Source organism: Schistocerca americana, chromosome X (genome assembly GCF_021461395.2).
Source record: "Schistocerca americana isolate TAMUIC-IGC-003095 chromosome X, iqSchAmer2.1, whole genome shotgun sequence".
NCBI classification, from domain to species: Eukaryota; Metazoa; Arthropoda; class Insecta; order Orthoptera; family Acrididae; genus Schistocerca; species Schistocerca americana.
This window is the reverse complement of record NC_060130.1, coordinates 637907852-637931543: the sequence shown is the minus strand read 5'-3', so window position 1 is coordinate 637931543 and position 23692 is coordinate 637907852. Positions and strand designations below refer to the sequence as shown.

The following is a 23692-nucleotide window of genomic DNA, read 5'->3' as shown; positions in this document are numbered from 1 at the left end:
AGAGCCATTTGAACCCATGTTCCGCTCATACACTATCCAGTCATATTTATGTGACCACTTGTCAGAAGCATGAGACACCACCTTCTACCGCGCGGGCTGCTGCAAGACGTGCAGGAAGAGAGTAATTGAGGTACTCGCAGGTATATGGAGCCATTCCGACTTCAGTACTGTGACCAGCTGCGCTAGGTATCTCAACTAAGGATCCATGGCGGGAAAAGGTCCCACAGAATCTCGATTTGGTTTAAATCTGGGGAGGCTGGTGGCCAGGAGAGTACGGTAAACTCATCCTGGTAATATCCATCATTTTGTTTTGCATCTCCTTGTATTGTCAGTGTTTGCAATTAGATGTGAGGTCCGCCAGTTATGCAAAACACCGTTTCTTCTCAGTACCCAAACATGTTTCGGCACCACTGTGCCATCATCAGTGGGTTTTCATTTTTATTTATTCTGCTATGTGAACATTTTTGTTAAATGATTATAAAATTATATGCATCTTTAGTTCAAACAACAGTTCGTTTCTTTTTGTAAACACCTTTACATTTGGTGTCCATGAATTTTCTGGGTCACTTGTGTGTTAAATACTACAGGTAGCTTGTCGTCTGCAACCAAACGATGTTGATGAGAAAGTTTTTTACTGGGAGTTAACCTATCTTCTAGAATGTTATTTACTTTGTAGCGATGTTTTCGCGCCTATATTCGTTTTTACTTACGTTTTCGTGCGGCAAGCACTTCCATTCTCCGCATCATGCTGAGGTGTTGTGATGCACACGTAACTATAACAAGCATTTTCCACAAAGAACGTAGTAAAAATTCAAATTTAGTGGCGGACTCTCTGGTGAACAAATGAACACTGACTGGGCTGGGACACACAACAAACGACAATCACACTGTGTTGTGGTGAAGTGAAAAGTGTTTTTACTGCGTTATTTGTGGAAAATATTTGTTATAGTTACGTGTGCATCACAACACCTCAGCATGATGCGGAGAATGGAAGTGCTTGCCACACGAAAACGTAAGTAAAAACGAATATAGGCGCGAAAACATCGCGACAAACTAAATTACATTCTAGAAGATAGGTTAACTCCCAGTAAAAAACTTTCTCATCAACATCGTTTGGTCGCAGATGACAAGCTACCCTTTCTCTGCCTCGTGATGACTGGGTGTTGTGTGATGTCCTTAGGTTAGTTAGGTTTAAGTAGTTCTAAGTTCTAGGGGACTGATGACCATAGATGTTAAGTCCCATAGTGCTCAGAGCCATTTGAACCATTTTGACAAGCTACCTGTAGTAATTAACACACAAGTGATCCAGAAGATTCATGCACACCAAATATAAAGATATTTACAAAAAGAAACGATCGGTTGTTTGAACTAAAGATGCACATAACTTTATAATCTTTTAACAGAAATGTTCACATTGCAGAATAAATAAAAACGAAAACCCACTGATGATGACACAGTGGTGCCGAAACATGTTTGGGTACTGAGAGAAAAAACGGTGTTTTGCATAACTGGTGGACTTCACATCCAACAATCATCCTGGTAATGTTCGAACCACGTAGGTACCCTATGAGTTGCATGACAAGTTGCATTTCCCTGCTGGTAGATCGTGCTGTGGGAAAACAAACTGCATGGGAGGGTGGACATTGTTCTCAAGAGTAGATGCATACTTGTGCTGATCCATTGTGCCTTCTAGAATGACGAGATCACACAGAGAATGGCACGAAAACATTCCCCTGACCATATTGCTCCGTCCTTGTTGGCTTTCAGACGTTTCACGCCGTACACGACAACGGCCATCGGTTCATTGGAACGTGAAACGTGATCCGTTTGAAAAAGGTACCCTTTACCACACAATGGATGTCCATTTGCGGTACTGGCGTGCAAATTGCAACCTTTGGCGCCACTGAACAGCGATCAGCATATGTGCATGAACTAGCCACCTGCTGCAGAGGTCCATACGCAGCTACGTCGGCTCAACGACACTGTTGCTAGCTCCTGGGTTCATCTGGGCGGTCAGTTGCTCAACAGTTGCACATCTATTCGCCCCTACACGCCTCCACAGCTGTCGTTTACCCCTGTCATCTGTTGCCCGTGGTGCAACATAGTTGCCTCTGCGCCGGTTTTGAATAGCGCCACTTTGCTATGCACGGTACACTTTAACCACGGCGACGCCAGAACAGTTTACAAACGTTGTAATTTCGGCAATGCTTCCACCCATGGCCCGAAAGCGAATGACCATGCCCTTTTTGACGTCCGATAATCGCTCTGTTTCCGAATTACGACAACGAGTGCACTGTTTTCCGCGTTCCCCCGACACGCTTTATATACCCTCCACTGCTAGTGCTACTATCTGCCGTCAGTGAGTGGTTATTGCACGTCAACGTCGCACATAGGCGGTGGTCACATTAATGTGATTGGACTGTATATACAGAGGGGTCCAAAATATGTATCCACTGTTTAAAAGTCAATAACTTGCAAACTAATTGACGGAGTTGTCTCATTTTTGGTGAAAGTGTAGCTTAAAGTCCAACTTAAAGATATCACTGTAGACGTTCGAAATGGTCACCATTAACATCCGCACACAAACGATGCCGCCGAACTGCAGCATGAACTATTGACTGCAACATGTTCAGTTGGATATTTGCACATGAATGTACGATGATTTCTCGAAGTTCATCCAATCTGCATGGCTTTTGTCGATAAACGACGTCCTTTAGTGTTCCCCACAGGTAAAAAAAAAAAAAAAAAAAAAAAAATGGTTCAAATGGCTCTGAGCACTATGGGACTTAACATCTCAGGTCATCAGTCCCCTAGAACTTAGAACTACTTAAACCTAACTAACCTAAGGACATCACACACATCCATGCCCGAGGCAGGATTCGAACCTGCGACCGCAGCGGTCGCGCGGTTCCAGACTGAAGCGCCTGGAACCGCTCGCACAGGTAAAAGTCCAGAGGAGTTAGGTCTGCGGAACCTCTACGGCTTCAAATTTGTCTCGAATGCGACGAATTGTGGCTCTATTTGATACTCATTTCGCCATTGCCGTTGAACCTCATTAAAGTTTTCATTCTTAAAATACCACTTCAAAACTGACTTCCTTTCATCGAATATAAGCCTTGCGCCAGCCATGTTTACTCGAGTAACTAGGTGCAACTAAGAACAAAACACTTGACTATCTGGCGACTGTCATCTGACAAAACAAAACAACGCAATACAACGCTTTGGGGCGATTGCCGGAACTACAAACTATTACACTACCAAAGACGAGATAACTCCGCCAATTAGTTTGCCAGTTATGGACTTTTAAACGGTGGATACATTTTTTTGGACCCCTCTGTATAAGAACCAGTCAAATGAAAACGAGACGGATAAAAAAAAAAGTAAACCGTTCATTATTTCAAACGTAATCGCCATAACTGTTAATTTAATTGATTTTCCCTTCATGGAAAAATGTTTGATGTCGCCCACGGAACCATGATTGTACCTAGGCGTGCACCTCTTCGTACGAAGCAAATCGGCAGCCAGGAAAGTCTATATTCAGGGCTCCAAAAAGTATGAAAATCGCATATGGGTGGGCCCACATGTTGCCAAGTGTGTTTTGACTACGCTGCAGAAGTTTCACTTGGAAGCGCTCACACATCCTCCATGGAATCATTATCTCTCACTATGCGTTTTCCATATCTTTGGAGCCCAGAAGAAAGACATTCATGACCTCGATTTGCTTCGGACGGAGAAGTGCACACCTGGTTACAATCATGGTTCTGTAAGTAATTCAAATGGTTCAAATGGCTCTGAATCTGAGATCATCAGTTCCCTAGAACTTAGAACTACTTAAACCTAACTAACCTAAAGACATCACACACATCCATGCCCGAGGCTGGATTCGAACCTGCGACCGTATTAGTCGCGCGGTTCCTGATTGAAGCGCCTGGAACCACTCGGCCACCGCGGCCGGCCTCTGTAAGTAATTGCAAACATTTTTCCATTAAAGCGTTGGCCGTCTAGTCTCACAGTGAGATAAATGTATTAACAGAACAGTTATGAAAATTACGTTTGAAATAATTAAGAGTTTACTTAATTTTTTCATTTGTCTCATTTTCATTTGACTGCCGAAGTACATTCCTTACGCGTCACGTTGCCGGGCGGCACACACTCTCGCGGTGGGCCGTGGTTATAATTTTATGACACATCAATGTATACATGAATGCTACGGTGCCCATTACATTCGAACACTTTAGTAGCAAAATCAGAATTAAAAGGAGAGCCAACCAAATAGATCTGGCGGACAGGATGGGTAGCAATCTGCAGTTAGTTACATGCTGATGATGCCGAGGTGTACGGGAAGGTGTCGAAGTTGAATGACTGTAGGAAGATACAAGACGACTTAGATAAAATTTCCACTTGGTGCGATGAATGGCAGCTAGCCTCAAATGTGTAAAGACGTAAATTAATGCGGATGAGTAGGAAGAACAAACCTGTAATGCTCGGATAGAGTATTACTAGTGTCCTGCTTGACACAGTCAAGCCGTTTAAATATCTGAGCGTAACGTTGCAAAGCGATACGAGGTCGAATGAGCGTGTGAAAACTGTGGTAGGGAAGGCAAATGGTCGACTTCGGTTAACTGAGAGAATTTTAGGAAAGAGTGGTTCACCTGTAAAGGAGACCGCATATAGGACGCTGGATCGACCTATTCTGCTCGAGTGTTTGAAATCCGTATCAGGTCGGATTGAAGGAAGACATCGAAGCAATTGAGAGGCGGGCTACTAGATTTGTTACTGGTAGGATCGAGCAACACATAAGCGTTACTGAAATGCTTCGTGAACTCAAATGGGAATCCCTGTACGGAAGGTGACGTTCTTTTCGAGAAACACTATTGAAAAAATTTAAAGAACCGGCATCTGAAGTTGACTGCCGAACGATTCTACTGCCGCCAACATACGTCGCACGTAAGAACCTCGAAGATAAGATACGAGAAATTACTGCTCATACGGAGGCGTACAGATAGTCGCTTTTCCCTCGCTCTATTTGCAAGTGGAACAGGAGGGGAAATGACAAATAGTGGTACAGGGTACCCTCCGCCACGCACCGTAGGGTGGCTTGCGGACTATATGTGTAGATGTAGATATCGCGAAAAATATTGTCAGCAGCCATAGAGGAATCCAAACTCACATGAACCACTTTCGTTTGTTTCGAACCAATTGATGGGATTTTTTATTTAGATCAATTGAAGACAGCAACTGAACTGACAACAAAATAAGTAAGCAGAACAGTAAAAATGGCTTGGAATGGTTTTGGTAAATTAAATAATCTTTTCAAAACCAAGTTTGTGATTTGCCTAAAAATCCGTATGTCTTGGCAATTTTGAATTATGGCTGTGAGACGAAACTTCGAAGGCGAAGACCACCCAAAAATCGTGAGGAATGGCACGATGCTGCTTTGGAATTACTAGGACAGGTGGGGAAACAGTCAAATGAATGAGGGAACTAACTGAAGTGGAAGACTTAATTACAGCTGCAACGAAAATGCATTATAGGTGATCTGAACATGTAGCCAGGAGAACAGGCCTTAGACGGATCAAGAAAGTTCTTTGCAGGATACCAAAAGATAATAAAAGGCGAGACGACAACCTGACGAAAGTGGGGTAGATGGTATTGTAAAATATGCAAGAGCAATATGGTTGTAGGATTGCAGTATGGAACAGTTTGGAAGAGGCCTTTATCGCTAACGGTGATGATACTGGCTGTAAAAAGATGTAATTGGTTGTGAAGGTTGATTGAGATATCGATGCTGGATGAAAACAAGTACCATATGACGGTTTTGGTCAGAATTCTTCAAGGGTAAATGAGACTGCGGTATGTTGGTCAGATTATACGCATGCAGTAAACAGGAATATCGTAAAACACCTTATGCACTAGTTATGCACATAATAAATTGCAGCATTGTCCATGGAAGAGCTTGATGCAGGTAAACAATAACTAATAATAAATTTCCAATAAATAAATACGTCTGTGAAGTAGAAACAGCAGGAAAGATCGGCGCCTTCTGGTAATTCCCCTTGTAGCTGTTAAACTTCGTTTGCTCTCACTCATAGTTCAGTTTCTCTTCAGATTATCAACTTAAATGGTCTTAGTAAGGAATCTGCAATGCATCACCAGTACGGCCGGAACCTATTGGTACCTGCACTGATCATCCACACTTCGTAGCCGAATACGTGCGAAGTGCTTATTACATTTGTCAGAAAAATCATATCTGTAGATGCATGAGCGAAAACTTACTACTTTGTAAACATCTACAAAATACAAGCAGCTCCGTAGAAGAGTACAAGTATTTATTCTTCTGTCGTTCTTTTCTAAAACGTTGCTACAGCTTTCAAATGCAGACTATTAATTAAAAATGATGGAAAAATGAACTAATACTGAAGCTGCTGTTAATAAAGTCACTAAATTGATAGCACAGGTGTGTACTAAACTGCCACGGTTGAGCACAAAACAACATTTTTCCAACGTGCATTGGAGTAATGTTCACGAACAAACGGTATTTTTCAAGAGACTCGTATAGTAAAGACTTTCAATGAGGAAATATATCAGAAGCAATGGAATATCTGCATTTTCATTAGTGCTTTTAAAGCAACTATTTAACGAATAATCGTGCAACATCTTTCAAAAAATTTTTAGGTCAGAAAACACGGGATACACAGTGCATCAGCGCACAAGCATTTGAATTTTAGAAAAAATCTGCAATGGAAATGGAAGTTCGATTTCGCGCAAACAGTGACTGCCAAATATTTGATGATTTCTACAAAAGAAATTCTCTAGAGGTTTGTGACTACATATAGGTGAGGAATTATCATTAGCGAGAACCAGCGGAAAGAAACGGACGGAACCTTTTACGAAGAGGTCTCGAGTAGTCTGCCAAAGAAATGTGTAGTAATTCTAGAAAGATGAGTAAAGTTTCGTTCGCCTAATACAATTTAAATGTTCAACGTAAACTGCGTCACCTTGAGATGTTATACAGATGAAACGCAGAATTTCAGGTTAGATGAAATAAGTCCTCTTCATCGTCAGCAAATTTTCATTGTACTGGCAACGAATGGAACCATTACTGAATGATACGACGAAGCTCATATGCGCAAAGCAGTCAACAGAGCATTTATTTTAAGACTAAGACTGTGTTCAGTTGTAAGCGATAAGCGCATGGTACTCACCTGAATCATTATGTCTCAAAAGACACAGCTGTTCGGGTGGCAGCCTTATGTCAGGCTGGATCGTCCTATTCTTCTCCATTGGTGCGCGTTTACCACGACTATGATTTACACTGCACGAGTGTGTGGCGTTTACGCTCGGTTCAAGCAAGACTAAAAGTGTAACGTCGCATGAAAACCTGTGTTCCACCAGCTTATCTCTCGCCGCGCGCATTGGCTTCCGGCACGAATGTAATCGCTGACCACAAGGAAAGTTGTTTTCGCCAGCTTTGTCGTTTGCGCTCTTATGTTACGTTTTGTCACGGAAGTCACTCGCTACCAGATCGCCGGTCGAAAAATCTGGACCCACTGAGATACTGTTTCAACTAATTAGGTACTAATTACAGTTACAACCAATGCGGGAGGATGGTGGTTCAAATCCCTACTCGACCACCCAGAATTAGGTTTTATTTAATGGGTTCGAAACAGTCCACGAGGCGCGCTGAAACATAGCTCGTGATGTGCTTCCCCCCCCCCCCCCCCCCGGTCACCCTCCATGCAACTGCAGTGTTTTTAAATGTTTTATGGCATACTGGCTGTGAGCCGCGGCTGCGCTCGCATATCAATAGTTTCTTTATGATGACAGAGGTGAGTAAGTAAGTAAGCTAGGGATTTATTATTATCTGGGCATATAGTGCTGTAGATATGTCTGCGTGTATGTATAAAATATTTACGTAGTACTAGTATATATGAACATAATGTCTTTTTATTATTTTACTGCATGTCGAGTCTTTCTTTAAAATATCGATAACTAAAATAATTTCTTACTTATCAACTATTTATTGCACAATCTTAACTCAACACAGTTCTATAAACAGCTTTTTTTTAACAGCTTGACTGCTTTTTCTCATAGTGATAAATCAGAAGGTGCGATCTGTTTTATTTGGTAAAATCTTTCTGAAGCCAAGGTTGGATAAATATTTGTTTGTGCACTGTGGTTTTTATGACGTGAAAATTATCTGTGAACGCTACATACATGGACATGGTTATCTGTACAAGGCGCTTTTTGATTTTAGATGTATTATTTATGACAAACCTTTACATAGTGTACTATATTTTATCTACTCACATGACAACTTGGCGTGAGGTTTCAACTCAAAATGAACAAGTTTTATAACAAAGATTTTTGAAGACCTGAAGATGACAGCAACGTCTGTCGAAACTGGTTGCTGTAAATACAAAAATACCGGTATTTATGCGATCTTGGCTTTTTAAAGTTTTTGCTATCTATAAACAACGTTTTTGGTTTTGCCGTGTTTTGAAGGATGTAAATTTTTTTTGGGCTGGATACAAGTGAGCACCCCCGTAAGGGTGATATGTTGCGCTCGCCGAAATCCGTCTTACAGATTTTAATTACATTGCAAGCTTCAGTGTGGAGCCACTTAAAAGTGATGGGGGTGGTCTGTGGGGGCAGCCACTTGAGACATTTCAGAGCCCTTCGACGATCCTGAATAGGTGCTGAAATGTCTTTGGTCCACCATGACACCGACTGGTGGCGGATTGGGCCCCTAGAAAGGGGCATAGCAAATCCAGCGGTAGGGGTGATTGCGTGGAAGACGTTTCCCACAGTTTCGTCGGTTCACTCTGACAGAGAGGTGGTGAAGGTCATGGCAGTGGTACGCAACTGCCAGCTACCTCTTCAAAGATCACAACGTGATAAGTTGTCTGTTGGGTGGTCATAAGGAAGCGACAGGATCGCCAGAAAGTGGTCACTAACACTAAGCTCGTCATGCAGTGACCATTGTAGCGAAGGTCTAGACTGTGGTAAAAGCGCATAAGGTACATCCTCAAAAAGGTGTCATTGGTGGCACTAAAATTGGTAGGAGTACCATAAGAGAGAAGCACAGATATAGGTCATAAAAAAGGTGGTTGTTCAGAATTCCCATTCAAGTGAAGTGATACTCCCCTACAGCACGTGGTAAACATTGAAATCCCCAAATAGGAGAAAAGGGGAGAGAAATGTTGCATTATGGTGGTCATTTCAAGATAAGTAAGGCCACGTCAGTAAACTTCACAATTGGTGATCACTGGGACTGGTTGCACTTGCACTTTATTATCAGTGGAGTACAGGGTTGAATCCGCTTACTAACGATATCTGTTAGAACCATTGTACAGACAATCCAGATGCTCTCTCAGGGCCAGTGTGATTCTGACAGAATGCACAGTAGCCTCGAAGAGTTGGAGAATGATCATCACTGAAATGTGTTTCTTGGAGAGCAACACAGATCACACAACAAGAGGAAATTAGTTGTAGTTCTGGTAGATGACAGTAGTATGCGTTACAGGTTTATTGGGCCATGGATGAGGGTGTCCTGGTTAGTTGTGAAGGGGCCGGGAGGACTGGTCACGCCCTGGGATCACTGTCAGTCACCAATGGGTGTGGAACAACATCAACGAACGTCTATTTGGAGTTCAAGGTGTGTGTGGGGGCGGTTTCTGGCCCCTCTAAAATCACCAAGACAGCATATTCCCTACATTTCTTCTTCTTCTCTTTCACAACTTGGCCCCTCTAAAATCACCAAGACAGCATATTCCCTACATTTCTTCTTCTTCTCTTTCACAACTTATAGCGGCGAGAATCTTGTGAGTGGTTATCCCATGAAGGTGTAAGAAAGAAAGAAGAGTGAGCAGCTCTGGGACCGAGAGTCTGTGGCTTCTTCAGCGACTGGCTGGTGTTGGGCTGCTGATCTGTGGATTTCTGAGGAGAGGGTCCTTAAAAAGTGAAGTGGTTGAGTACAGTCTCCACAGATCAGGTCTTATATATGCCGGGAAGACTGTCTAAAACGCTGGCATACGAAGCCAGAGTGGGAAATGCGGCTTCACATCGAAGCAGTAAATCATGATATTGACCTTCTTTGGAAACGAATCCACTTCAAAAGCGAGGACGAATGTGCCAGTGTCAACCTTGTTGTCTGGAGGGGATCGACATGCATGGTGTATGAAGTGGTTCCGTTACCTTTCCAAGTGTTCGTGTACTTTTTCATCAGTCTGCAGCGTTAGGTTTTGTTGAAAAATTAATCCATGCTCCATGTTTCGGTAACAGGCACAAACCAAGTTGTTTGCAATAGAGTAACAACTGGGAACCACTTCGTAATCTACTAAGGTCAGAAAGTTCGCCAAATGAGTTTTAAATATTCTCCACAAACAACACTGGCTCAGTAGAGAGAAAGGACCAGCCATCTGTTTGGGTACGAAGCAGAAAATGAGGTGAATAACTGTCTCCAAGTCACTTGGTTCAGTTTTTCTCCGATGCGCTGCCCGAAGAGGGAAAGTTTCCAGAATTTTAATACTTTGCATTGAATTGTGGTCTGTCTGAAGAGACCGCCGGAGCCTCACGACCACCGGCTGATAACTTTGGCCGTTTCATGACGCCAAACACCCGCAATGATTCCGCCTACTCCGAACGAGCGCTATGCCCAGTGGCGCCACCCGGACAAAGCAAAGGCCACCTTGTGTAATGCCCCATGGCTCGAGTCTCGGTGTCCCCAAACGGACAAAAATCTCGTCCACGGCATGCGCGGAGAGGTGACAGCTAGGTCATCAACAGTGCAATCCCTGCGTTTTCAGGGGGCTACCACCGTACCGGTACCTGATGACCCCCACATGGACTGGCTATCATGCTAGGTGTTGGGCGACCGTCCCTGCACGGCCTGCACACTCTATAAAATAATTTAGAAAAGATGGTCAGACCTAGATGTGGGGACCGCGAACATAAGGTAATCGAAATATGTGGTCTAAAATAAAGGGAAGAAAATGGGAAAAGCCTACTTGACGTCCTACAAGACAGCTAGGTTGTCAGCAAGTAATTTGTCCTAGAGACCAAGTGTGCGAAAAGATACAGTCAAAGAGTAAAATTGTAGGACAGGAAAGGAAGAATTATTACAATGGTTTAGCACGCAGTGCGTACGACACAGGTATTCATGAAAGAGCTGTGAGCCCCCTAGGCGGTCCTCGCCGAACAGAGGCCATTATCAAGAGTAGGGGCGGTGTTTATGGTATTAGCGTGATGTCTTGTGGGGATGACTAATTTTTTTGTTCACTGTGTTTAAATTAGGCAGAAGACTGACTGGTTGGGACAGTCGACGTGGTGCAGTACTTGAGACATTGAACTCGCGTCAGGAAGAGGACTGTACACACTATGTTCCTGTTTACCTGAAGCACTTTGGGTCATTTATGATAGAGTTCCTACAAAAAGCCCACTGGACGTCCGTTTTTGTTCCACTGTGCATATTCTTTACTGACGTCGTAGAAGACGCAACGATAGACTCCAATCTTTCACCTTTTCTTGTGGTGGCCAGAGGATGGCAACTGCGTAGATGTCTGGTCGTAACAAACGTTTCCTCACGTGATGTCCTAATCGTGAGCCGACTTTATAGCATACAAACGGTAGTAAGCGTCTGTTTCTTTTACTGAAATCCCACAGGCTCTGCGGTTCTTTGCATTCTATCGATGACTCAAATGGAATTGAGGAATATCGTATATTAAATCTGAATACCCAACAAAAGTCTAGTGTTGTAACTCTCTTCCTGTGTGCAGTAATGGAAGTGTAGAAAATGAATAAAATGTCATACTCCGTCATATTCGTGTAACAGATCTGACCACAGGTACGCAGAGCCTGTGTAAAGCGGGGGAAAGTCAGACTCTTATCACATTCTACTAACACTGCCGTTCGTATGCTGCCAGGTTAGTTCAAGGTCCCGTCCCGCCACGAGGAAAACATTCTGTTACTACCTGAGACATCTGCAACAGATTCTATCCAGTCACCTTCCTGCTAATGGCTTACTAGCTTCCTGAAGGAATTTCGCCAAATTTACGGGAATTGGAGTAGTGTTCTTTACAGATGTTAATAGCGCTGTACTGCATATTTCATATTCAATCCTAGCCTTCTGCTGTTTGATGTGTTTATAAGGACGTTCTCAGTGCACACATATGTAACTGCAAATTTGAAGTACTTTCTAAGGAGGCTGTGAGATTTGAGTTTGGGCTCCGTGTGGTTCTTCAGTCACTATTTATTCGGTACTCTAACTAATTTCCATCTGCAAAGACCTCAGTTTTCATTATACGCTTTTTTAAATGACATTTTCCTCAAAGAGTGATAATTGTGTCCTTTTGAAACAAAACAGTTGGAAAACTTGATAACACATTCCATCTCCTGTCTTTTATAGCGTTGTTAGCTCACCCATATATTGCAAGGAGGCACGGCTTCATCATCACAGCCTCAGTCGTTATGCAAGGATCTTCATAGCGATGTCAAAACCCCAGAAACGCGTGTCTGCGAATTTTGTTGATAAGTGATGCAGAGGGGGTGACATCGCTAGGAAGGTTCTTGCATAAGGAGGCCCCGGTGATGAAGCAATGTGTTTGAAATGTACATTGACATACTGGATACACTGTAAAGTACTGTAGACAGATTTTATTAATACGTTTTCCATTAATTTCATTTTCTTGGTTAGCCAAGAGTAGCCACTATGAGTACTACAAGATAAAAAAGATTGTTTTACTTAGGCAATCAAATTTCATTAAATTAAGTTTTAACTCTTTCTAACGAAAAAACATCGTCAGAAGCGAAAGCAGAGTCCAGGAAGTGTGACAGGCCCGTTATAGTTCACAATATGTGCAGAGAATATCAGAAACACCTTTAAAAATTTTTAGAGGGGAGCATCTCACACCAAAACAAGAAAATAGTCCGTTCAAACGTTTTTGAGAAGATCCTATGTTTCTGAGTTACTAACGAAAGAATATGTCACTAAATTTCCATGCCAGAAACTTACAACACATGTTGCAGACGTCCTGCGTCAGTTTGCACATGCACTTGTCCGATCATGGAATACAGCATAATTTACAGGCGTTTCGTAGGCTTCCAGACAAGTTAACGAAGTGTTTCTACATCAAGAGTGTCTACTGCGTAAACCAACAGCTTCAGATCTGAACTCGAAAGCCTTGAACTTGTGCTCTTATAGCCGGCCGCTGTGGCCGAGCGGTTCTAGGCGCTTCAGTCCGGGACCGCGCTGCTGCTACGGTCGCAGGTTCAAATCCTGCCTCGGGCATGGATGTGTGTGATGTCCTTACGTTAGTTAGGTTTAAGTAGTTCTAAGACTAGGGGACTGATGACCTCAGATGTTAAGTCCCATAGTGCTTAGAGCCAATTGAACCATTTTTTTTTGTCCTCTTGTACCTTTCCACCCTTCGTGGTAGGTAGTAGCATGCAGGGCATCCATAAGAATGTAACTGATTTGCGTTGGAGAACCACAACGCTTAAACCACATAGTTACTTTAATTGCAAATAGTGTAAAAAAAGTTAAGTTTGAATGAGGTGTGCCGCATGGAGTGGCCGCGAGGTTTGAGGCGCCATGTCACAGATTGCGCGGCCTCTCCCGCCGGAGGTTCGAGTTCTCCCTCGGGCATGTGTGTGTGTGTGTGTTGTTCTTAGCATAAGTTAGTTTAAGTAGTGTGTAAGTCTAGGGACCGATGACCTCAGCAGCTTGGTTTTTTGAACGAGGACAGTATGGAACTTGACAACGAAACTTGTGAACATGCTGTATCATATTCGGTGCATCCAATATCAAAAGCCACAGCAATCACATTATCCAGATATTTGACATGAATTCTTCCATTCGTATGTGTTTTAATCACTTCATTTAAATTCCACATTTGCTCTCTGATGCCGAATGAGAGGATATGTGACAACACAGCAAAATCTGTTTTGCGAAATATAGCCCTGTAAGTGCTGCATATGTTCATGTATATTGCTTCAAGGAATTGTTTAGCTTGTTGCCAAAAAGTACTTCGTTTATGACTCTTGTGTAACCGCTGGTCGTAATTGTCTGTTGTCCGGTATTGTTTCTTTAGCGGCTTGAGCTTTATATTGGTTAATCATCAAATATCGACTGTACACAAATGTAGAGTTTCACACATATATGACCTTGATTGATCCTAGAACAGACACTGCTCGTATTTAACGAAAATTTTGCTCGGTTTTAGTCATTTGAAATGGAGTACTTTCCTATCTAGAATTCTACTGCCTTAAAAATAAGTGAAGCAGTCAGAAGAGATGGTGGAATATCAATGTATCTTTGTACACTTACACGCTATAGGCGGGTATATTAATGATTACAGTTACAGTTCTCTGTGACAGGTAGAACGACCACCAAAGCCTATTGTTTTTGTCTAGTGTTGTTACCAGGGGCATATAGGGGCGTGAACAGCGTCAGATGTTCAGTGATTACTGTGAAGGACCCGGATATCCCGCATAGTCGTGTGAGAGAGCGTTATTAGTTCCAGTCTCATAATGGGTCTCCATTTGGTTGGCTGGCTGGCTAAATCGTGCTGTACCCAGGTTTTTACGGCATTAAGATGTGACGGCGGCTCGATGTTGGACTGTATAAAACGTGAGGGCAGACATACTCGTTGTCAAGATTCCGGTCCACCACGTCGGACGTCAAGAGGGAGCATCGTCGTATTGTGCACCAAGCACGCCTCCCATCCAAAAATATGTAATCAGCTCCTCGCAAATTCTGCATCATCCCGCAGCATTGCTCGGAGTCTCAATAGCCGGACTAGGGAATTACCGTCTCATACATAGGCGGCCAGGAACGCCGCAGCACAAAACGGCTGGATGTGGATTGGTACCTGGTAGCATGGAGTGCTTACGAATGGCTTCGCGGTTCCGCTCTACTTCGGATGACCATCATCCTCGAGTATAGTAGCGGCCTGGGGAGAGGTCTCATTCTTTGAACGTTTTTGAGATGCTATGCTAGGAAGACGTCGCGTACGACATCTGGTCACGGCTGGTAGTGAGTGAGGGAACTCTGATGGCTCACTGGTATGTCACGTCTCATACGACAGTATCGTGATCCCAATTTTTGACAGAAAATTAACTTGTCAACACAGAACACTGGTCTTAATTAACCAACTGGGTGGTGTTGAGACAGTATCGTGGCCAGCAAGATCCCTGGATACGTCTGCGATAGAACATGTGTGGGTCAGCTCGTACATCAATTCCATCGCAGTGTCAGTACCCAGGATATCGAGGACCAGTTACAATATTTGTGCGCCACATTGAGTCAGAGGAGAATACGACAGCATTATGTCGCGCTTCCAACAGAATCAGTGCATGTGTCCAGGCCAGAGGTGGTGCAGTGTGCTACTTATAACTAGGCTCATATTGCCGAGTTTATGTGTCAATTTGACTCGATTTTATAATCGCTGCACTATCACATACCCTCTCAGCCTGCGAAGTTTTCGATCTCCACATTCTGTGATGAGACGAGGCCGCCCAACACCTTGTAGCTACTTGCTGTTTCACCGTGCTTCAACCACTTTCCAAAGATGGTCACGACAGTAGCACGCGAACATCCAACCAGCTTCCCCGTTTCCGAGATGCTTGTTCCCAGGCACGGGCAATAACCATCTGCCCTCCATCATAAACTTTTAGTCAGAGGATTTCCGCCTTCTGCGGCCTGTGTCTTTGCTAGAATGATTGAAAAAATGTGTGTGTAATCATATGGGACTTAACTGCTAAGGTCATCAGTCCCTAAGCTTACACACCACTTATCCTAAATTATCCTAAGGACAAACACACACACCCATGCCCGAGGGAGGACTCGAACCTCCGTCGGGACCAGATGCACAGCTAGAATGATTCCCATTCGCCATTGCTACTACTGTATTCTCTCCTGACCGCATCATGTACCCACAACGCCACCGGATGGCATTCAGTCTAGCTGCATTTTTACATCATGGGTCGGCAAGTCGCAGTCTAAATTAATACTCCGTCTCTATCGACCACGACATCGACGCACGTTTATGTCTAACTTTCTCTTTAGTTTAGGAGTTCTTGTAAATGACGGTTGTACGGAGAGTAGTCAGTAAACGCTTTCTTTGACGACTGTGCAGAATGACGCGGCTTTGGGATTGCAGCGCCAGACGCAGTTCGCCGGTGAGTGGTAAAGTAATCGCCTTAATGAAGCCACCGCGCCGCCAGGCGAGGGCAGCGTTGACCTCTGCAGTAGTGGGCGGCTTGGCGATGCACTCCGGCGAGGAGTTATCCTGCGGTCGCATGCATAATACAGCACATCTCGCTGCGTCACCAGAGCCGCACCTTCCTGCCTCACGCTGCGGAAATTTATCGGAAGTTGACCATGAAACATGAACTGTATTTAAAGCTTGACTTCTACGTGGTTTGATTAATTGCCGCTGGTCATCTATACTGACAACTACGCTTATAGAAATAGAAAGTGTTGTACAATGAACAGTATTTCCATGCATGTGTGATATGTTGATTAAAATTTCTTCATTTTACGACCTTATTGTCAGTGTTTTCGGTACCGAAAAAAAGTCATTCCTACAAATGAAAGATGTGTGTGATGGCTATTGGATATGTCCAAGGTTACTGGAACTTTTCAGGTGGAGATTTTAACACAGCATGCCCAGTCGATGTGTACTTTAAGCTTATCTTTTGCATTTTGAGAAAGTTCAAATCCTTGGCATGAGTGACATCGCAGCATCGCACCGACAGATCACACAGACCGTTGACTGTAGTGGGTTGGGTTGGGTTGTTGTGGGGGAGGAGACCAGACAGCGCGGTCATCGGTCTCATCGGATTAGGGAAGGACGGGGAACGAAGTTGGCCGTGCCCTTTCAAAGGAACCATCCCGGCATTTGCCTGGAGTGATTTAGGGAAATCACGGGAAACCTAAATCAGGATGGCCGGACGCGGGATTGAACCGGCGTCAACCCGAATGCGAGTCCAGTGTGCTAGCCACTGCGCTGACTGTACTGTAACGACTGCTGAACGAGTATTGACGAGGTGGACTCAGGACCAAAAGTGTGGCACGGATTTTTCCAGAAGGTCCACACCACGAGAGAATAGCAAGAGTGTTGAACTTCTTATGACGAATAGACGGATAACAACAGCTGAAATTCGGCAGAGGTCACAAGTCGCCACGAACTGTCTGTAACATATTACTGGAAGCTGGGTTGAGATCTTAACCTGCCCCGTTCTTTTGTCGTTGACAGCATACCACAGACAACAGAAACATGTGTGATGTAGAGCCAGAGTCAAATGAGACAGTGAGTCGCTTTCTGTAGTGTGCTGGACAATTCTCACGTCTGTTATGGCTGCCAGATGGACGCCAACGTGTTTGTAGATGAGTTTGTGAAAAAAGAGAGGAAGAAAAGATTGCCGGCCGCTGTGGCCGAGCGGTTCTAGGCGCTTCCCTCCGGAACCGTGCTGCTGCTACGGTCGCAGGTTTGAATCCCGCCTCGGGAAAGGATGCGTGTGCTGTCCATAGGTTAGTTAGGTTTAAGTAGTTCTAAGTCTAGGGGACTGATGACCTCAGATGTTAAGTCCCATAGTGCTTAGAGCCATTTGAAGAAAAGATTCTCCAGACCCATACCTATTCAACTGCTGGGATCACGATAGGGGATTTATTAGGTATGAGAACAGGACCGATTTTGTAGTTGTTGAGTAGAGGTTGAATTGTCGCCAGTATGTGGCACAGATGGTAAAGCCTATTGCCGTACCCTGTATGACCAGGGTACCAAATTCCGGCAGCGTAATTCTAGACTGAACGCTCTAGTTCTGACCACAAACACCCGATCCCCTGATTTGTCACACACAGAGCATGTTTAGGCTTCAATTGAAAGACGAATACTTTCACACCAGCATCCATTCAGTAACTTTCACGAACTGCCACCATATGTATTTCAGGTACGGCAATAAATTTCTCAGTATAACATTCGGAGACTGTTTGCTTCTATGCGACAAAAAATACAGGCAAGTATTTGCGCCAGTGGGGGTTAAACCACGTACTGATGTTGATGATGGACATCAGTTCCGAATGGAATTAAAGTTTAACCATTCAACACCGGTTATGTAATGAGAAACTGCAGAAATGAAAATAGCGAGAAACTTAACATTACAATATTGATGGTCACGAAGTAGATGAAGTTAAGAAATTCTGCTACCTAGGCAACAAAATAACCCATGACGAACGGAGCAAGGAGGACACAAAAATCAGGCTAGAATTGGATAAAAGGACATTCCTGGCCAAGAGAAGTCTACTCGTACCTAACATAGGTCTTAATTTGAGGAAGACGTTTCTGAGATTGTACGTTTGGAGCTCAGGTTTGTGTGGCAGAAGAGAATATAAGCATTTGAGATGTGGTGCTGCATAATAACGCTGAAAACTAGGTGGATTGATTTGATGAGGAATGAGGAGGTTCTGCGCAATTTCGGTAAGAAAAGGAATATGTGGAAAACACTGACAAGAAGAGGAGACAGGACGGTAGGATATCTGTTAACACATCAGGGAATAATGTCCAAGGTACTAGAAGGAGCTGCAGAGGATAAAGACTGTAGAGGAAGACAGAGACTGGGATACGTGCAGTACAAAATTGAGGACGCAGGCTGCAACTGCTGTTCTGAGATGAACAGGTTGACACAGAAGAGGAATTCGTGGCGGGCAGCATCAAACCAGTCAGAAGTCTGATGTCAAAAAAACGTGATGTACATCTCCACAACGTTTTACAAGCATCGAATTGGTGCATCACCCCCGCCCCCCTTCCCTTTCAGTTCCAGTGACGAATGGTTGGCTGGAAGAAAGACTTCAATACCGCTCCGTATGGACCCTCATTTCTCTAATTTTAGCGTAGTTATCATTATGCGAGATGTATGTTGAAGGAAATAGTATGTTTTTCTTTTTAGTCATTTTGAAACATGGGGTCTGTGGCTGTTGTGGGTAAATCACTCTGCGAAAAACAGTCTATGTAGTAACGTTTGCTACGTCAGTTTGTCGAGCATTTTCCTGACACTCTTACACTGAATAGCAAATTCGTGATTAATCGAGCAGCTCTTCTTCGAGTCTTTTCTATTTTTACCATTGATCCAAGTTGGTAAGTGTTCCAAAGTGGTGAACAATAATCAGTAATTGGTCGAACGAGGGCCTTGTAAGCGACCTCTTTCATCTGAGAATTGCACTTTCTTAGCATTGTAACAATAAACCATTGTGGCATCTAGCTTCCTTACGGCTAGATATAAGTGGAAATTCCGCCTAAAATAATTATAACAGTAACTTCTAGAGACTTGTAGATTGTGATTGATCTCTTGAGCGATTGTCTATCAGTACAGACTAAAGATACTAGACCCTTTCGCCTTCTCACGCGCATTACACTACGTACGTGTTAGGAGTCAGCTACCAGCCACTGATCATCTTAAAGTCTCTCTGTACTTTATAAGACGTTTCTAACAATGTCATCTGCATGCGAAAACTGCGTCATCTGCTAAGACTCTTGTGGAGCCATCCATGTTTTCTGACTGGTCATTGCACGGCCTAGGAAACTTTGAGTCCCATTGCCTATCCGTGCGGGTACCCCGTATGCACGTATTCCGTTTATTAGTGGGATGTAGGGAAGTCAAGAAAGCTGGAGCATTAAATGCCAACACCATAAATTACGTGTCATTTCGAAATAAAACATCTGTTTTTATTTAATAGTCACCCTCTGTTGTTAGCAGCCGTAGTTGTAAATCGGACTTGCTCCAGTTAAGATTAATTGCCTTTGAAAGTCAAATATGGAAAGGTGTTTTAGGAAAAAAAATACCACGATCCTGCCCAAAAAGGCAGGTAAAGGCTACATCGGATTCGGTGGGTAGCCAACAACGTAGAAGACAGCAATGAATCGGAGCATTTGCAATCCCACAAATGCATACTGACACACAAGAAGAAGATTCAAAAGACTTCGCTCACAAACGCATCAGCGCCACCTATCGCCACTGAGCCAGAGCGTTCCCTTCGTGCTCGCCGGAGAAACTGACAGCATGCCGCTCGCGCCGAGCAGCTCACATCCGCTCGCAAGCAACATACTCACTCGCGAGAAACGTATAAACTCGTGATCAAGGTACTCACGAGCAACTCGACTTGCAAGTGCATATAAGCTCTTGAAGTGGCTGCTATTTCGTGTTTAAGTAAAGCACATAAAAAAGACATAAACGAAGCAATACATCCCACTACAAGTTATGGGACTTGTTCTTCATCGTAAAGTGGAAAATGGTTCACTTTAGTTCTTGTACCATTTCCGAATACCAACACCTTAGGTGCAGGCCTACTAAACAGAAAATATGAATACATTAAAAAGGAACCTAGAGATATGCTGCACAGTGAGGAAGGCTACCATTAACTTCCGTGAAGTGCTGTACTGTACGAAAACAACTGTTTATTATAGTAGAACTCCACAGGAATCAACGGAATTCTTACTGAAAGAATAATCTCGAGAATTTTGCAGGGCATTTATAGAATGTTGATGCTGTTGACTGAATATTACACTGCAGACAAAAGAATGTTTCACATAAATATTAATAAGTCACCTAATATGACTGAATTTAACTCATAAAAAATGAAAGAAATTTTCAAAACAATGTCATTGTCATTGTAATTCTGATTTCATGCGATTAAATAAACGATATACCTATCATTCACTGATCTTCATTTCAGACACCATCACATCATATGGTAACAGTCATAACCAGTTTCGGATAGATGTTCTATACATCGCATATGACAACTGGATAGCAAAGCATTCGCGACATGTCTAACTTACTACATCCAATAAGATTCTTAGATTTAGTATGAAACGTATATTGTGAACATTTAGTTCACCAAATGATGCATATAATGTACAGATTCTGAAGGTAGCATATGTCTAGATGAAAACTCCTATGATTGTTATGTTTTTTATTTTTAACTAAATTACATAATAATATGTAAATCACTCTTCTTCGTAGACGGAAAGTCCTTTTTTCTCATACGAATAACATTCACTACACGCTGACAGAAAAGTATGACTTAAAGTACACCAGACGCAGAGCATCCAATGTGCACATTTTATGATGCAAAATCTTGAAATTACTTGTGACGACTCACTTAATTTTGAAATAATGTAAAAACTTACAAGGGATAACGAAACGATAATCGGTTCATCATGAAGCTACAGTGGGAATCTATGTAGATAAAAATGTATAAGTTTTTTTTTAACGACATTCTTTCCTAAAAGGTAAATCAGAAACGTTACAGGACAAGGAACTATAGTTTTAAATTTATTTCACATAAACTTTGGAATAATAATTTCAGGAATAGATTTAGCTTCGCTTCATTTCTATAAAGTAATTTGTCGTACAGTGTCTCAGCAAACAAATGATTTAGGTTGGTAGTTGACTAGTGTAAGCGACATCATGCCTCTTAATGTCACTTCAGTCGTAGTGACATAGGATACACTGTGGACGACACAACGTCCTTGGCTACATCGCTTTGTCAATCATATAAATTGCTTGATAGTCACCCCGTTTTAATGAATCCTTATACCACATCGTAAATTCAGCCGCTTTACCATCTGTCACCCATGTGTGTTGTCCTCGTGTGAAGGGGGCAATTTCAGTTTCCAAGACACCCACGCCCTACACTGAAGGAAGAGTTCTTTGAAATCCCGGATGAATCATTTACTCTAGAGAATTATTCTGATGAGTTTTGGAGGGTTGGATAATTTATCAATATTTAAATTTCATGTGTCATTCACAGTGATTTCCGCAGGTGATGAGTCCCAACTTAGGTAGGTGTTAATTCTGGACTCTGACAAAGACAGATGGAGAAACCTTCAGAAAAGTTGAGGGAAAAATGCACTGGTGTGCAAAACTTAAGGAATAAAGTAATTTTCGCATAATGTGTCACTGCCAAGTAACATAGCTCGATGAAGCTTGGACCAACAAAGACAAAATGAGACGAACAAAATAACTGATACTTTTATTCAAAGACAATAATTTCATTTAAGTCTCGGCGATCTACGATGGCCCCCTGGGCATTACAACCGGTGGCAGATGGTCCTTAATGGGGTGTGTGATCAACACGGAGAGCATTTGATGCTCGGCAACTTGCTTCCACACTGGCTACAAGGTTGGTAAGGAGTTCTTGTGACAGAGCGTTCCATTCTTCCACCAACGTGGTTGACAAATGCTGGATGGCGTCACCGTAACGTGTCCCACACGTGCTCAATGGGATTTGAGTCGGGGGAACGGGGAGATCAGTTCTTTCACCGAAAATTCATCCGTTCCAAGAGCGCTGTTCAACGTGGTCGCGCATCCGTAGAACTGAAGTCAGGGCCGAATGCACTGCTGAAAACACCCACATGGGAAGGAGCAGAGTGTCACAGTGACGCTGACCGGTGAGTATACCGTATTCAAAGGTCTGGAGGTCAGAGCGCCAATGTAACATTATGCCTCCCCTCATCATAACACATGGACCACTAAACTTGCCATGTTAGCCATTGTTCCTGTGTACGTTTCGTGTTCCACCTCTCGCCATACGAGGGTACATCCAGCATTTTCGAACATGATTGTTTCGGTGGTCCAGGGGTTATGGCGTGGGGGCGGAAAGGCATAATGTTGAGGAAATTAGTGTCTAACTCCCGTCGACAACGAAATCATTAGATACGGAGCACAAGTTCGGATTGGGGAAGGATGGAAGGAAAGTGGCCGTGTCCTTTTGAAGGAACTATCCTGGCACTTGCCTTAAGCGATTTAGGGAAATCATTGCAAACCAAACTCAGGATGGCCAGACGCGGGTTTGAAGCATCGTCCTCCCGAAGGCGAGTCCAGTGTGTTGACCGCTACGCTACCCCGCTCTGTGGCATAATGTTACATGGGCGTTTTGACTTCCAAATCTTTTGAACACGATACACTACTCACCGGTCAACTTGTTATTATGCCATTGTACTCCTTCCCCATCTGCGGTCTTCTCAGGGGGGGGGGGGGGGGGGGGGGGATATTCGGATCTACCTTCAGTGTAATTACTGTCTTTGAATAAAAGTGTCATTTCTGTTCGTCTCACTGCATATTTCTTTCAGTTACCTTCTGTGCTATACTCTAGCAGTTCTTTGTATGTGTTGTCCAAGTTTCATCGATCTACGTTACTTGGCAGCGACACATCATGCGAAGATTACTTTCATCCTTAGTTTTGCATATCGGTGTTCTGCGCAACGTATTTGGAACAGTGAAAGGCCACGTCAGTGGAGAATGGTGAATTTGAAAAAGAAGAAAAAGATAGAAATGTATTACTTATTTAATGAATACCACTCAGTAACAAAAATAAGGTAATAAAGACACATATAGCTTAAGAGTGCGATAAAAGAATTCCCAGAAGTAAGAAGATTGCCAGAACAATTGATGTGTTTATCGGATAGTGTGGGAAAGAACTTAAAATATTTGAAAATTAGTAATTGGGGAAAATATTGCAAAAACAATTAAGTTTGGCAATCTTCCGACATGTTTGCTGGTTCCTGTGAATAAAAAAAAAATACCTCTTAGCGCCGAATTTCACGATCTCCTTTACTTAAATTTATGTAACGGTCCATAAGAGCTCAAATACAACAGTGAACAGTACAAGCACTTAGCAGCCATTAAGAAG

The 23692-nt window shown here is 43.1% G+C and overlaps 1 protein-coding gene across 2 annotated transcripts in view; it reads right to left on the bottom strand.

Annotated features, from left to right (window-relative positions):
* The window catches only part of LOC124554967 (beta-1,3-galactosyltransferase 5-like), a 295245-nt gene that overhangs the window by 167746 nt on the left and 103807 nt on the right, over positions 1-23692 (bottom strand). Inside the window, exon 1 of one of the 2 annotated variants that reach the window (XM_047128699.1) lies at positions 7206-7312. The exons of the other annotated variant lie outside the window; for it this stretch is intronic. Coding sequence (XP_046984655.1) covers positions 7206-7284 — 79 coding nt within the window. The 5' untranslated portion in view covers positions 7285-7312. Of the gene's footprint in view, positions 1-7205; positions 7313-23692 lie in introns of those variants that run through there. 2 annotated transcript variants of the gene reach the window in all.